This window comes from Aspergillus pseudodeflectus, assembly GCF_044049435.1.
Source record: "Aspergillus pseudodeflectus strain CBS 756.74 chromosome Unknown BJX68scaffold_16, whole genome shotgun sequence".
Lineage (NCBI taxonomy): Eukaryota > Fungi > Ascomycota > Eurotiomycetes > Eurotiales > Aspergillaceae > Aspergillus > Aspergillus pseudodeflectus.
This window is the reverse complement of record NW_027263792.1, coordinates 490,793-506,504: the sequence shown is the minus strand read 5'-3', so window position 1 is coordinate 506,504 and position 15,712 is coordinate 490,793. Positions and strand designations below refer to the sequence as shown.

The 15,712-nt window shown below is 52.2% G+C and overlaps 6 protein-coding genes across 6 annotated transcripts; 2 read left to right on the top strand and 4 right to left on the bottom strand.

Annotated features, from left to right (window-relative positions):
- Positions 1-657: 657 nt before the first annotated feature.
- Positions 658-1,577, bottom strand: BJX68DRAFT_63153 (uncharacterized protein). The gene has a single exon (XM_071049520.1). It carries the CDS (start codon positions 1,378-1,380, stop codon positions 817-819), a length of 564 nt encoding a protein of 187 aa, XP_070900305.1. The 5' UTR covers positions 1,381-1,577; the 3' UTR covers positions 658-816.
- An 836-nt stretch (positions 1,578-2,413) lies between these two features.
- BJX68DRAFT_265818 (putative MFS monosaccharide transporter) lies at positions 2,414-4,388 on the bottom strand (the record flags this gene model as incomplete). The annotated part of the gene is made up of 6 exons (XM_071045328.1): positions 2,414-2,731; positions 2,786-3,112; positions 3,175-3,257; positions 3,321-3,712; positions 3,786-3,939; positions 3,992-4,388. 6 exons carry the CDS (start codon positions 4,386-4,388, stop codon positions 2,414-2,416), a joined length of 1,671 nt encoding a protein of 556 aa, XP_070900304.1.
- A 3,268-nt stretch (positions 4,389-7,656) lies between these two features.
- On the top strand, positions 7,657-9,411 carry BJX68DRAFT_254628 (dihydrolipoyl dehydrogenase; the record flags this gene model as incomplete). Its single annotated transcript, XM_071042906.1, has 4 exons — positions 7,657-7,795; positions 7,891-7,970; positions 8,038-8,520; positions 8,572-9,411. The coding sequence occupies 4 exons, from the start codon at positions 7,657-7,659 to the stop codon at positions 9,409-9,411; spliced, it is 1,542 nt and encodes a 513-aa protein (XP_070900303.1).
- Positions 9,412-10,057: 646 nt separating this feature from the next.
- On the bottom strand, positions 10,058-10,537 carry BJX68DRAFT_265816 (uncharacterized protein; the record flags this gene model as incomplete). The annotated part of the gene is made up of 2 exons (XM_071045327.1): positions 10,058-10,447; positions 10,508-10,537. 2 exons carry the CDS (start codon positions 10,535-10,537, stop codon positions 10,058-10,060), a joined length of 420 nt encoding a protein of 139 aa, XP_070900302.1.
- Positions 10,538-11,248: 711 nt separating this feature from the next.
- BJX68DRAFT_275078 (phosphoribomutase PRM15) lies at positions 11,249-14,002 on the bottom strand (the record flags this gene model as incomplete). Its single annotated transcript, XM_071047770.1, has 8 exons — positions 13,490-14,002; positions 13,398-13,442; positions 13,270-13,348; positions 12,895-13,214; positions 12,539-12,778; positions 12,198-12,487; positions 11,469-12,145; positions 11,249-11,409 (listed from the first exon to the last, which is right to left on the bottom strand). Exons 1-8 carry the CDS (start codon positions 13,502-13,504, stop codon positions 11,249-11,251), a joined length of 1,827 nt encoding a protein of 608 aa, XP_070900301.1. The 5' UTR covers positions 13,505-14,002.
- BJX68DRAFT_63057 (fatty acid desaturase) lies at positions 13,651-15,711 on the top strand. The gene is made up of 2 exons (XM_071049518.1): positions 13,651-14,019; positions 14,074-15,711. The coding sequence occupies exons 1-2, from the start codon at positions 13,826-13,828 to the stop codon at positions 15,524-15,526; spliced, it is 1,647 nt and encodes a 548-aa protein (XP_070900300.1). The 5' UTR covers positions 13,651-13,825; the 3' UTR covers positions 15,527-15,711.
- Position 15,712: the final 1 nt, after the last annotated feature.

The window sequence follows — 15,712 nt, the reverse complement described above, 5'->3', positions numbered from 1 at the left end:
GGACTAATGGAGGCTCTTGTGGCTTGAAAATTCCCCGAATTTTCCGACTAGGAAGTAGATCCGGGAAGCAGGGTGAAGCAGGGTGAAAGCAATGACATGGGGTGGCGATTGGGTAACAGGTGATTCACCTCTAAGGGCGGTGCTGTTGATGTAGGCGTGCACGTCGCATTTGGTCTATGGTAATCCGAGGTGTTAAATCCTCCTAACTGGTATACAGCATTGCTTGCGCCTTATCACAAGCCCGATTGCTTATGAGATTGCTTGTGTCGTACATTTGCCTAATTGATATTGTATCTGGGCTGAGACCTCTGGTCATTGATAAAACCACTGGGCAGTCATGAGCTTTGAATCGTAAGAGGCGAAAAACCTTCGAGGAGGTCCTATTATGCCACCAATATGGAAGCTTCGCCTCTCGAGCATCAATCCTCGCCGTCAACTTCATTTCATCTAGAGCAACGTCTCTAGTCGCGAGCGAGGCCACTCTCCAATCGGATGTCATTACACTCTCTTCTCTTTTCGAATCTAGTATACGGCTTGATCGGAACTGACTTCATTCAATTCAGCTATATACTCAAGTACGTCCATTCAACTACTTACAATCATGCCTATGCCGATCCGAAGTATACTCCTTCCATGTTTTTCCTGTCAGAGACTCGCCCTCCAAACAAACTGAATACTCGTTTATATTCAAATCGTAATCAATCAGAAAGCAGCAAGCACCACCAGAGCGCCAGCAGCCAGGGCAGTGATGGAACGAGAGGCGATAGAAGCTGCACCATCTAGATACCATGTCAATAGGGGCCTAGAGCCAGAGGATTAGGTAAACTTACTATCATCATCCCCACTGTTGCTGCTACTACTGGTGCTGCTGTCACTGGTATCGTTCGCGGTATCACTGCTCGAGTCCTGTGTATCATCGCTATTGCTGTTGTTGCTGTTACTGTTGCTCGTCTCATCATCATTGCTATTGTTGCTATCATCATCGTCATCATGATCATGCCCATGCCGACCCCCACACAACCCATCCACGCCATCAAAAAGCGTCCACGGATCAACCCTCGCAACATCCTCCAGCTCATCAAGCGAGCACCTCGCATCCGTTACACACCGCGCCATGGACTCCGAAAAGTCTTGCACGAAGCGGCCGTTTGTATGCCAGAACGCATCGCACAGGCAGTCGATGTCGTCGGCGTCGGTGCTCGACACGGATCCTGAACCGCACTCCGTGCCGCGCTCTGCGGCCGAGATTGTGCAATCGAGGATGCAGTTCGGGATGTAGGTGGAGAGGTAGTCGTGGAAAGTGGTGAAGTTTTGCGCGTGAATTATGGGAGTGAGGAGGGAGAAAAGAGCGAGAGTGAGATTAATGGTGAGGGAATGCATTCTTGATATCTAGGTAAGGTATAGATATCTGTATACAAATCTTGCGGCTCAGTTCAAGTACGACACAGAATGAAAAGTAATCTAAGCAGAGAGAAAACCGGAACCCCCAATGCATTATATATTTACCCAATCTCACAATCCCATCCATTTCAGCTCCGACTCGACTCCCACTGCACTGCATACCCCCCAGTCGAATTCCCAACCCAACCAGATCCCTGAGCCTACTACATCAACTCCCCAGCGCCATATGTAACCATCTCTGCAGCACCAGCCAACCACACTCACCCACAACAGCCCTTGGCGATCGATTCCGACCGGTTGATTCGGATACTGGTTGGAGCGAGGAAGCGATCTATCGAATTGGATCCTGCCTGCTTTGCTTGCCTGACGAAGGTTAGGTGGGCATCTGAAACGGGACTTGCAGGGGTCGATTGGATGGGTATGAACAGGCTACAGGCAAACCCGTTCGGTTGCCGAGTTTGATTTCCGCTTCGACCTTCGAGTGAGTGTGAAAATCGCAGATATCGCTCTTGCTCTGAGCCTGGAGTTGAAAGGGTATCAACATGCTCGCCCGACATGGGTACTTGGCTTAGGGGCCAGGGATCTAGGCAGGAAAACCATTCCAGGTCGCCAGCGGCGCAAAGCGTCGCTTATTCCGGGAGCTGGTTGGCGGGCGCTGCGAGGCTTGCTGGGGGAAGATTGGGCTGATGTGTGGGCAGATGGTATTGAGACTTGAGGCTGTGTTCCAGCGAATACTGCCGGGTTCTGGGGTTTTTAGTAGATGTTGTCCTTGTCTCTCATGAATGAGATACGCACGGGCACATCTACTCCGCTGAAAAAAGGTATTTCATCGGCGTTTGAAGTCTCGGGGAGTCGGTAGGTGGTACCGATCGATACCTCCAAACGGGGCTCTCTATATCTATTCGATTTCTTAGCCAAAGAGACAGGCCTTCTCCGTATCACCTGCCTGCCTCCGTCATATCCCTCCATCCCACCCCGACCGCCTCTACCACCAGCACGACATCTTAGGCATCTACTTGCCAGCATCCTCCCTCTGCTCCAAACTAACGCCCGGCTTTCCAGCCCCAGCCTCCTCATCAAGCACACTATTCTTCCTCGCGGCAGTCTCAACAAACCCGGGATTCTCTGCCTTCAACCTTGCAAACGTCTTCTCTGCATCCCATACCCATGGTGTATCCGCCGCAAAGAGTAGATCCATGTCTTCCAGCGTGCGCTGGTTACTCTCCGGGTACAGCGCCCAGACCATGGGAATGGTGATGACGTTGCTGGCGGCGAAGACGTAGAGTGTTTTTTCGCCAATGGATTCGAACATTACAGGGCAGAGGAGGGTCTATACATCAAAGGTTAACAAATGACTTTTTATTATGAAGAATGCGGTGCTCACCAGCCATCCATTCCCAATACTCCATCCCACAACACCCCATGCATTCCCCTTTGCACGCACAGCGAGCGGGTAAATCTCGGCCGGGTAGATCCAAGGAACAGTAAGCCAGGTTGCGCCGAATATGGCCGTGAAGATGAAGACCATTGATGCGGCCGCGGCGCCAAAGGAGTTGGCGCGCGAGAGGTTTCCAGACTCGCGGGCGTTGATGGCGAGGCGGGAAAAGCCGCCGGCAAGGAACATGGCGATGCCTTGGCCTGTGGCGCCCCAGTAGAGGGTCCAGCGGCGGCCGATGCGGTCGAGGGTGAACACACAGACAAGGGTTGCGAACTGTATTGATGCTATTAGTGGTTTTTTTTTATAAGTGAGGGTTTGAACGATGGGGTGCGTACCATGTAGAAGACGTTGTTTAGACCGCTGATCCATTGGCTTTTCATGGAGTCGAAGCCGGCGATACTGAAGATAGTTGGTGCATCTGAGAATATTAGTGGCGTCCTACCAGGTTCCACATTCGATCAGAAAAAAAGACGACACATACAAACCGTAACACCCGCAATCCCAACCCACTCCTGCATAATCTGCAACCAAACCACAAGCTGCACTCTCCTCCCTAAATGCAACTTGCCCGTCTTATACCCAAACAGCATAGCCAGATACGAGGTACTATGCCCCATGGACTTCTCCATCTCTGCAACGCTCAGGATATCTTGAAACTCGGCCTCGGCACGGACTGCATCCTCGTCACTGCTTCCGCGGAGACGGCCAAGGATGTAGCGGGCTTCTTGTTCACGGCCGACTTTGACGAGCCAGCGAGGAGATTCCGGGAAGAACCAGACAACGCTGAAGAGTACAATTAGGAAGATGATTTGAAAGGCAATGGGGAAGCGCCAGCGGAAGGGAGAGGCGCCGTTGTCAATGAAGGAGAGGCCACTAACTCGTTAGTATAGTTCTATATAGTGCTCATACAAGCCCATCTTGTCGGAGAGATATTGTAGGCACTTACAATTCGAGCCAGTACGCCAAAACGACACCAAAGATGTTCAGCGTGAACTCAATCGCGATGAACTGACCACGACTCGTATGTTCAGCCGTCTCAGTAGCCCAAACCGGAACAATCGCATTGAGGATACCAGTTCCAATACCGTTGATGAAGCGCGCTGCACCTGTCAGTAGTTGTAACCATCACACCACTTAATACATCCAACATACAGCAAATCATCCAATTATGGTTCTGCGCGGAACACTGCAGGGCAGCCCCAAATATTGCCCAAACTGCCCCAGACGCAATCGTCTTAATTCTCCCAACCTTGTCACCAGTCCAGCCGCCAAGGAGCGCGCCAAAGAGGGTTCCGAGATAGTAGACAGAGACAATACCGCCCTGGAGCAGGCTGTCAGTCACCACGGGAGCAGGATGGCCGTCTTTCATCTCTGTGTAGCCGAAGCCCATGAGGTCAATGTAGTCCTTGCTGTTGTTGACTCCGGCCATCATGCCTTGGTCGTAACCAAAGAAGAGGATTGAAAGGGCGGCGACGCTGTTGATGGCTATGAGAAGGCTGCGCTTCTCATAGCGGTGGACCACGTTCCATGAGGAGATTTGGTCGCTCATTTTGGCTACCTTGGTGTATGACTCTTGGGACAATGGATCAGTCACTTTTAGGTACGCTCCGCCTGACAGTGGGAACTCAAGAGATAAATAGTGAGGATGTGTGGGGTTACACGGCATTTAACCGCGATGTCCATCAAAGACCAACCGGATAAAAACAGGGTCTGAGGTCATGGAAAGCCTGGGTTTGACGAATATGGTTACATCCCGGTGGGAGAGCGACTGTGAATGGAGAGCACGCCAATGGAGTCATCTTCCTCCACTCGAAAACACGAGGATGACTCGACCGAGTCCACAGCTCGAGCGCACCCGCCCAAAACCTGCAAGGATTGGAGTGAATGAGCCCATGATCGGGAATCCGGACTGAAGGATCGGGAACTTCACGGGCAGCAACACGAGATACGGGACCGATTTGGAGGGGAAAGGCCTGGTCCAGATTTGCAGGACAGGAACGGGCCATTCTCATTGGTTGATTTGGTTTTTCAAAGTTGAGAGCGAGCGAATGGAGGCTTTGTGGGGAGAGTCTGGGGATTCCTGGTCGGGCTGGTGGCGGGTTGTGAGGTTGCGCTCGGAAATCCTCCGACTTTCCTCTTTGAGAGTTAACGAGGACGATCGCGAGCGTTATAGGATGAAAAAAGGGACTCGGTACGGGCAGTACTTTAAGCTACCCCATGCTCTTCCTGTTTCTGCAAGAATTGAGGGCTGATAACTTGATGCGGTCATGTCACCATCTATAAGGAAGCTCTCGGCGTCCTCGGCATCCCTGACAAGCTTTGCGACGAGCTTCGGCTAAGCTTCGGCATCTCCTCTCCCGATCACGTTTTATGCATAATGACCACGGCATGACCCTGATGCATGAGAGTGAACTAATTCTCAGGCTTCAAGAGGCACCACGGTGCTGCCGAACAGACTCCCTCACCGTCCCCGTCCCTTCCCTTGCCCTCGTCAGGGATAACCACACGTGGTCGCGGGCCGAGTCCCACAGGTTGCGGCCTGTTGTTCCGCAAACGGCGCATGCCGGTATACATCATTGAGTTTGACCCCTTGTACAGCTGCACAGGCCAAGTCGCTGGATCAACCACGCAAGCACGCAGTAGCACCTGGCCCGCAGTCGAGCTTATAGTTTGCAGCCCCAGGGCCTTGTGGCCTACATCGTCTGTTGTGATATACCGGATCAAGTACATGGATTGGGAGCCGTCGCTTCTCTGCAACCCCTGTTCTAGCACGCAGAGGGAATGAAATCCCGCCCCGTCGTCTTCTGGTCTTTCTAGCTCGTCGATCTCCATGCCAATTCCACTATCCTAAAATTGATTGTCTCGTGGTAATTCTTGTTGGTGCAATGGTAAGAGTCAATCACGAGCCATACATCTGGAACAGTACTCAAACTATCGAATGTATCCTGGTAGTCTGCATGTATGCACACGCGGGCCACTTTGGATGTCATGGAAGACTGCCGACGAGCGAATTCTGCATACATTAACTCGCGCGCACGCTGTGGATGCCAGGTTATTACCGGCAGCTCATTTTCAGCGATCAAGATGTTCAGCCAGGATAAGTTATTTTAATGATGCAACGCGCATAGACCACCTGGCGAATACAGGGAATTGGTCTTCTTCAGACTGCAAGAGCCAGCATTCTGCAAAGACAGGTTGCGGCATAGCACGGACTATACACTCAGTCTCGCCTATATATCACCGTGGGCCGGCGGAATCGTGCGTAGCAATTCCATACAGCCATGAGGGTCAGGAGATCTTTGCCCATGGTGGATAGGTAAGCATGGGGCGGGATATATAAGAGTTCCATGGCTTTGTATCAACAGGTCGGGCGGCCGGCGCCATTTCCTTAAGGTCAAGTCTCTTGTCCTCCGTGATGTCAAACACGAGGCAGAATATCGAATTTGGATGAACTAGTGCTTTAATGGGGGCTTTTTTTCTTTTTGTCCAGCATCGACCGCACACAGGTATCCCCGGTCAGAAAAGCGCCAGGAACTGGATGTTCTCGCAGGCAGTAGCTGTAGTCGTCCATAGAAGCATACTGATTTAGTTCCCTGTTCATCGCCTCACATACCGCTGGTCCAGATTGCATGTTATGGCGCGCTTCCTCGCCAATAGACACCTCTGGGAGAAGGTTGAGTTCGTGGTACAAGTCTATTGCTCATGAAAGCCCTTGCGTCAAGTGCACGTGTGCTTTGGGGCAGCTTGGAAGCACCATGTAATTCATAAGTGAAGCCGTCGTGCTAGCAAAAGCCGCTCACAAAGCAACACATGGACTTGGTAATGAATGTAGGCAACCTGTCGGTAAATGTCTCACCATATATCATGGCTACATTGTCAGCATACCAGCGGCTGTGTGCTGAAAACCTGATAGTCGTAATCTGACATGGTAAATCATTTGTCCTATGTTGGCTGTGTGCGAGTCTGCGCGACCTGGGTTGCAAAAAATATATCGTAAAGCATCGGCTTCGGACAACATTTAGGTTGTAGGTCCGTATACGTATGTAGCTTGCGAGCCACGACGCCCAATAATGAATCATGATAATAGGCTATTGCATCAGAGCAACCAGCGACCCCAGACTCCAACTCATGCCCGATCCCGATGCTAGACGCCGACGGTAGCCATCGTAATGCTGTTCTGCGTTACCCGCGGATACTCGCGGCTGCGGAGAAACCGCATAGTTTGCTGTCGACAGCACCTGTCATTGGTAGTGCTCTGTATGAAGGATCGGAATGACCTCCCAACGGAGTAAATAGTTGACACACCTGGGCAGCAGTGAGCTGCACAGGAGTGTATTTGATAGGGTTTATTCTTATCCACTGACCGGGGCTTTCCGCTTGGCCGGATATCCGTCACGTTGAATACACGTTGGAACGCTACCCCTCGTAAGAAACAGCAGACGCCCAGATAAGAGATAGATAATGAGCACTCGGTATTGCAATTTTGAGATATTAATCCTGCCAGTGGTGAGATATCTCGCTGGGAGAGACACGGCAGGCAGCCCGATGAGCGAAATAATCGGCCGCTGAGTGGCTGAGAAATGATTACATACGCGACGATACGGTCACGGTACCGGGCCGCCAGCTTCTGCTCTTGCTGGCAGTTTCGTCTCCAGTTCGAAAGCTTCAACATCCTTTTTCCGCGATCACCGTTCAACCTCCCTTCCCTTGCCATTCGCTTCTCCTTTCCTCCCAGCTTGTGTACCTGGAGGATTGAGTCGATACTGCTCTCTTAATTACCTATAATCTCGGTTTCCCGTCCCGTCACTCTTCTCGCCATGTTCCGGAGTCTACTGCCGCGGACGACACCGCGGGCTGCTATCCGCTCTGCTCGTCCCCAACCTGTCCCCTCGCATTTCGTTCCAGCTACTACTCTCCCTATCCTTCGCTCTACCCGTGGTTACGCCTCAGAATCTGGTAGGTTGCATCTCTTGGATCCCCGCGAATTCGGTTGGGGAGGTCGCCCAACACTTCGAAAAACCGCTAGCTAATTTTTGGATGCGCTCGGATAGCTGAACACGATGTTGTGATTATCGGTGGTGGTGTCGCCGGATACGTTGCCGCCATCAAGGCCGGTCAAGAAGGCCTCAAGGTGAGATTCGCAACTGCCCCCGCTGACCCTGTTGAATTATCCGCTGAGCAATTCTCTTCCGACATAGACCGCATGTATCGAGAAGCGCGGCCGCCTCGGAGGCACCTGTCTCAACGTCGGCTGTATCCCTTCAAAGTCCCTTCTCAACAACTCCCACCTCTACCACCAGATCCTGCACGACACGAAAAAACGCGGTATCGAGGTCGGTGACGTCAAATTGAACCTTGAGCAGATGATGGCCGCCAAGGACACCTCCGTTGACGGTCTGACCAAGGGTATCGAGTTCCTGTTCAAGAAGAACGGTGTCGAGTACGTCAAGGGTACCGGTGCGCTCGTTGACCAGAACACTGTCAAGGTCAACCTGTTGGATGGTGGTGAGCAGACTCTCCGCGGAAAGAACATCATCATTGCCACTGGTAGTGAGGCCACTCCCTTCCCCGGCTTGAACATTGATGAGAAGAGAATTATCACCAGCACTGGCGCTCTTTCCCTGAAGGAGGTTCCCAAGAAGATGGTTGTCATTGGTGGTGGTATCATTGGTCTGGAGATGGTATGCTCTTCGAGGCACTACATTTGTTCTTGTGCTGACATATACTTCTAGGCCTCCGTCTGGTCTCGCCTCGGATCCGAAGTCACCGTCGTCGAATTCCTGAACCAGATCGGTGGTCCCGGTATGGACGCCGACATCGCCAAGCAGGCCCAGAAGATCCTCCAGAAGCAGGGCATCAAGTTCAAGACCGGTTTCAAGGTCACCAAGGGTGATGACAGCGGTGCTACTATCGCGCTCTCCGTGGAGTCAGCCAAGGGTGGCAAGGAGGAGACCCTGGATGCGGATGTTGTCCTCGTCGCCATCGGCCGCCGCCCATACACCGAGGGTCTTGGACTCGAGAACGCCGGAATCGAGAAGGACGACCGGGGTCGCCTTGTGATCGATCAGGAGTACCGCACCAAGGTCTCTCACATCCGCGTCATCGGTGACTGCACCTTCGGCCCCATGCTTGCCCACAAGGCTGAGGAGGAGGCCGTTGCCGCTATCGAGTACATCAAGAAGGGATACGGCCACGTCAACTACGGTGCCATCCCCAGCGTCATGTACACACACCCTGAAGTCGCTTGGGTCGGCCAGAACGAGCAGGAAGTCAAGGCCGCTGGCATCAAGTACCGCGTCGGCTCCTTCCCCTTCAGCGCCAACTCCCGCGCCAAGACCAACCTCGACACTGAGGGTCAGGTCAAGTTTATTGCCGACGCTGAGACCGACCGCATTCTCGGTGTGCACATCATCGGCCCCAATGCCGGTGAGATGATCGCCGAGGCCACCCTTGCCGTTGAGTACGGCGCCTCTTGCGAGGACATCGCCCGGACGTGCCACGCCCACCCCACCCTCGCCGAGGCCTTCAAGGAGGCTGCCATGGCCACCTACTCCAAGGCCATCCACTTCTAAACTCCTCAACCCAATCGCATCATCATAATCCCGACCAATTTTGTATCTCTCTAGTCTAGCCCTGCTAGTCGTCTCCGTGTAGCATTGACATCATTATATTTCCTATGTTGGTTGTTCTGTATTAAGTTATGAAAATAAAAGGCTTAAACTGATCATAGACAAACCTTTCGTCCAAAAGCAACGTGCTGATTTGCTCAGTCTAAGTTCTAACCTGGTTACCACATTATAACTCAAGCCACCTAGCACCGGGCACGGCAATTCCCACGGGCAACATCCACCACAACAGGTAACGGAGGCCCATACGCATACCCCTCCTGACACCGTCCTCTACATCTCGAGGTCGAATCCCTCACTGGCCCAACTGACACACAACAATGAATCTCCTGCCCGCTGCTCCCGCACTGTTCCTGGCACCCACCACCACATCCACCGCACGGATTATAACTCGCACATTCATTCCCACAGGCCTCTGCACATCGACTTTGATACTGGTGGCGATGGGCATGGTCATGGCCACGATATGTCTGCGCCGTAGCTCGAACAGACATATTCTGCGCGTCAGCCGTCGCACTCGCGCTCGCGGCCACAGCACCAGCACCAGCACAAGGAAAGGCGGCGGCAGCGGCAGCGATGCAGCGAAGTTGACTTAGTTCCTGGCACTGGTTCCCACATTGACCGTCATAACAGGAATGGTGCTGAGACGCGGAGCAGCACCCTCCATTGTCGTGTTGTCGGCCACATCGTCCTTCACACCCGTATCCATGCCCATGGCCATGTCCGCAAGGATTAGGGTCTGAAGTGGGTGCTTTGAAGAGAATGTAGCGGTCGTAGCTGTGCTCGTCGTGGTGTCCTGGGCATCCTGAATTGGCATGGTTGGGCCTCGTAGTTGTGTAGGAATGGGTATATCCATGGGCATGTGAATGCGAATGACCACGTGCAACGGTCGTTCTACATTCGTTTCCTGGCAATCTAAGGCAGTATACCGATTAGCCTGCGCCGTCTGCTTTAAATGAAACAGAAGAGGGAGAAGCGATGACTACAACAACGGTAGGAAGGCAAGGGGCAACGAGACATCGGCAAGAAAGGGTATACATACGCAAACTCCACCCTTCTTGATCCCCGACATGGGTTGCGTGTCTGCATTGAGAGGCCTTAGTTGTAGGTCTGCTTCAACTTATGTTGCTGGTAGTGATGGCAGAGAATGTGCTGGTGTCGGTATCGCTGTCGTTGTTAATCTCGTTGTAGGAGATAAAGGCTGCGTAGGAGCTTCCTCCAAGAAATCGGTGTTCGACAGTGACTATTTGTCGAAACTAGAAAAGACTGTTCAACCGGTGCCTGATATTCTGGCTTCCGAGAGGGACTATAGTGGTAACTTCCAGGTAGCAGCACTAGGAGTGGATAAATGACCATCAAGTGGTAATGCACTATTCCAGACCAGTCAAGGAGGGATGTGTGTGCGACAGAAGAGTAGGAGTAAGAATTCATATACCAACTACAGAACAGGGTAGGTTGAAGCGGGTCTTGAAGATGAAACGTTCACAGTTGATGCAAAAATCTAGAAAAGGAAAACGAGGCATTTGTACCCAATAACAAAGACCTTTCAGATCTGAATGCTGTGTGACGCCGGATTGTTGTTTGCCTGGACTAGTCTGGATTATACCCCTGTGGTTAACCTCCGGGGCAAAGAACTGCAGTCTGCAGTCGGCAAGGTATGCTTCCGTACGGCATGCTACTTTGTTCTATCAGGAGAAAGAAAGAGGAAAGAAGAAGAGAAGACTGGGACTATTTATGGAACCCGAGATATATGCATCTACATCTAGCGCTCTTATCTACCCGCCTAATCAAGCTCGAGAACATGCCCGGAAGACGTGGGAAGTTGTTTGTTGTAAGTCAATGAGGGTGAGAACGGTTGGATCCATTCTTTCAAAACGGCCCGGAGAGTGTCACAGACGGCGTCTATGGCTTGTTCGCGAGAGGCGCCGCAGCTTTCAATGTAGTCTGACGCGTACGCATGTTAGATTCGCGATTTCAGTGAGAGATAAACTATGGGGTCTTACATTTAACCTTTGCCTCTGTGCCCGAGGCGCGGATTGTGAATCGTACTTCGCGGTCGAGCCAGAGAGTGAGCATCTGGCTGCTCTTGTCGGCGGGTAGCTTCGGCGTCTTATCCTCTGTGCCGGAGTCGTAGCCCTCTGTCATGTCTCGCCATCGGAGGATCTTGAAAGACCCTAGTTTCATTTCGGACTTGAAGGGACCGGCGCGAATCGCGTCGAACAGAGCCATGCTTGTTTCGGGATTCGGGGACCGGAAGTAGTTGTTGAGCGTTTCGTGGTGTCCGTACTCAGAGAATAGTTGTTGCAGTTTCGTGTACGGAGTGAGACCTTGCGTAGCCCACTTTGCTTGTGCGGAGAGGAAGACCATGGCAGCTGTAATGCCGTCTTTGTCGTAGCAAACCTCTGGGAACATGTAGCCGAGCGCTTCCTCAAAGGCGAACGTGACATAGTAGCCGGATTCTTCTAGTTTGCGAGCCGTGTTGCCCATCCATTTGAAGCCTGTGAGTGATTCTTCAAAGTAGATTCCCTTGGCCACTGCCATCTTTTCGAGCATGGTGCTTGAGACTGCTGAGTTTAGTACTGCGACCCGTGTATCGGTATCGATGTTTTCTAGACAGTCGAAGAGGTGAGACGCGAGTAGAGCTCCCATGTGGTTACCAGTGAAGAAGAACCATGAGCCGCTACTCAAATTAGCCTCCGAGGAACAACTAAGCGATGTATTGGGGTACGTACTCGACCTTCTCAGCGGCGGCAAAGCGATCTGCATCCGGATCGTTAGCGATGATGAGAGTTTTACCTTCCCGATCTGCTGTCTCAACGGCTAGGTCTAGCGCTCCGGACTCTTCGGGGTTGGGAAACGGCAGCGTGGGAAAGTCGGGATTCGGCTCAAGTTGTTCCTTTACCGATGTAAAATCGGTAATTCCTAATGAGCGGCAAAGGTCTGGAAGAACCAATCCTCCAACGCCGTGCAATGGCGTGTAAACAAATGGCCGTGGGTATATCCAGTTCTGAACTGTGGACTTCTGCAAAGGGGGGTTAGCCTACCGGAAGCATACAGGGTCGAGGGCCAGTACAGAGTAGTGCCAGACGCGTGTGGTATAACGTGGCAACAGCTGTTCGTAGGAGTCGGAATGGAATAGCTCGCTCGCTGGTGACTCAGCCCAGGCATTGGGCCATGGCTGGAGATTTGCGTCGATGGAATCGGATATCTCCTTATCCATGGGAGAGTTGATCTGGCAGCCATTCTTGAAGTAACTAGACGATGTTAGGAATTGAAAAGATACGCGATATGGTGAAACCAGACACTTTGTAGCCTAGACGACGTTAGCAAGTTCATAGGAATATAAGCTTGGCAAGTTTACCATTATCTTGCGCAGGGTTCTGTCATTTTGTTAGCGCGGAGTCCGGATACCCATGACTAGAAGCTTACATGGCTTGCTGTGACCATAACACCTGCAAGAGCACGCATGTCGGTCACCGCAAAAGGCACCGTAGGCGTAACTGCCGGCCCCGAGAAGAACCATACTGGTATTCCCTGTGCGATAAATGCATTCGCAGCGAGAATCGCGAACCTAGCAGAGTTGTGGCGGGCATCATGGCCGATAATCACCCCACGAGGGACAAGCTCGCTGTGAAAGTCCTTCAAATACTTGGCCAGGCCTTGCGATGCCTGGATCACTGTCAATGAATTCATGCATGAGAAACCCGCAGCCATGCGACCCCGGAGCCCAGCTGTTCCGAACTGAATCCCTATGCCGTATTAGCAGTGCGGGCGGGGTCAATGGATACTATAGCTCAAACGTACGCTTCTGGAGGCGCTTTTCCAGCTCAGCGGCCTGCCCCGAGTCGCGTAGCTGCTCGATTTCCGAGCGTGTAGCGGGATCCTGCCAGCCGTTAGTCTCAGGGACGCCTGAGGGCAGAAAGTTCGCTAACCTGGTCCCACTCGAGCCATTTCTGAATCAGCGGGGGGAGAGAATCCTACAAAGTCAGACCGCGGCTCAGGAATGCTAGATCAGAGCTTTTACCTCGAGGGAGGCCATGTTGAATCATACGACGATGGGGGAGGGAAGAATGAGAGATCGAGAATCGAGGCGCTAAGAGGAGAGCTAAAAGGAGAATGGTGTGTCTTGGAGAAGATAAAACATGGGATGATGCTGAATGGATCGTCGTCTGATCCTCGCGGCACGTTTCAAGTTCATTTCGGCTCCCCGCTTGGACCCGTTCGCTCAGTTGACGCCCACCGCTCCTCAAGTTCCTGAGCTCTTTCTTTCATCTCTTTTACAAATCCCCGTTCCTTCGAGTTGTCGTTCGCCCGAGTTATGAGGTAACCTACTGAATAACCCCTTCTTGAGCTCTCCACCATGTCTGCGACAACTCCCCGCAAGGATGCGCTCCTGTCCCGACGCTACATCGAAGGCCAGATAGCAGAAGGGAAACATGTCATCATCTTCGACGATCGTGTTCTAAAGGTCGACTCGTGGATCCCATTCCATCCAGGGGGCGACAAATCCATCAAGCACATGGTTGGGAAGGACGCGACGGACGAGATCAATGCGTACGTGCCCCGACCTATCTAAACCGCAGCTGCCTAACGGAGATCCTGGGAAAGGTTACATTCTAAAGAAGCTCGCCAGCGAATGTTGGCTTTCCAGATCGGTCGAATCCAGGGTCCTTGGTTGAACTTTCTCCCCCCAATCCAGGGCGGAAACTTTCGTCCGTACCACGAGAAAGCTACTTACAGCGAGGAAGACGACACCTCCGGGAGCTCCCAACCTCCGTCCCCCATTTTCGATGCTGTCGATATTGCTCCAGGAGCTCGCCGACGGTCTGTTTCTCCCGGATCCTCCGTACCAACCCCGGCCAATGAACCTTCTGAGCCCAAACCTTTCTTCCTTGACGCGCGGACACGGGAGGAGATCGTATTCGATACCGCCAAGTATCCTTCGCTCGACTCGAAGACCCAGGAGGACATCAAAAGGAGATATCGTGAATTGAACACTCGGATTGAAGCAGAGGGTCTCTACAACTGCAACTACTTCTCCTACTTCATCGAAGCCTGCCGATACACGCTGTTTGCTGGACTGTCATATTTCTTTCTACAACTGGGATGGTACACAATCTCGGCCATTTTCCTAGGATGCTTCTGGCACCAACTTGTCTTCACAGCGCACGATGCAGGCCATATCGGCATTACCCACCATTACCATGTGGATAGCACAATCGGGATGATCATCGCCGACTTTCTCGGGGGACTGAGCCTAGGTTGGTGGAAACGAAGCCACAACGTGCATCATATCGTCACAAACGAACCAGAGCATGATCCTGATATCGAGCACATGCCCTTCTTTGCCATCACGCACCGCTTTTTTGACAACCTCCGAAGCACCTACTACGACCGTGTCATGTACTTTGACGCCTTTGCCAAGTTCATGCTCCAATATCAAAATTATCTCTATTACCCTATCCTCCTATTTGGCCGCTTCAACCTCTACCGCCTGAGCTGGGAATACCTTATCCTCGGGCAAGGACCAAGACGAGGACCCGCCTGGTGGCATCGCTGGTTCGAGATCGCCGGCCAGATTTTCTTCTGGACATGGTTCGGCTACGGCGTGCTTTACTGCTCAATTCCAGGCTGGGGCAACCGAACAATTTTCCTCCTAGTCTCACATATGGTGACGGCCCCCGTCCACGTGCAAATTACCCTCTCCCATTTTGCCATGTCAACCGCGGATCTGGGCGTTCACGAATCATTTCCCCAGAAGATGCTTCGCACAACCATGGATGTCGACTGCCCGACGTGGCTCGACTTCTTCCACGGTGGCCTTCAATTCCAGGCGATTCACCACCTTTACCCACGGATCCCGCGCCACAACCTGCGCCGCACCCAAAAACTGGTCTTGGAATTCTGTCGCGACACAGGGATACCGTACGCACTATTCACCTTTACGGACGGGAACAAAGAGGTTATCAGCAGGCTCGGTGATGTTGCAAAGCAGCTTCGCATCTTGGAGGAGTGTAGAAAGTCCTGTGCGGAAAATGGGGTCTTTTCCAATCATCATTAAGAAACGTCATCGTTTATCTGGTCTTAACGCACGGTCTACTTGAACCACACCTTCCGTGCTTCAAATCGTCCGCTAGACCTTTAAGAATAATATATAATGTCTTCTCGACCATCAACTCGGCAGCAGTTGGACCTGGTCTAACACGATAATGTCCTCATGATAATTCCTATACATAGTGTATTTTCC

Coding starts and splice junctions, on each gene's coding strand:
- BJX68DRAFT_63153 (XM_071049520.1), bottom strand. CDS start 1,380: ATGCATTCCCTCACCATTAATCTCACTCTCGCTCTTTTCTCCCTCCTC.
- BJX68DRAFT_63057 (XM_071049518.1), top strand. CDS start 13,826: ATGTCTGCGACAACTCCCCGCAAGGATGCGCTCCTGTCCCGACGCTAC. Junction 14,020..14,073: donor GCGACGGACGAGATCAATGC/GTACGTGCCCCG, acceptor ATCCTGGGAAAG/GTTACATTCTAAAGAAGCTC.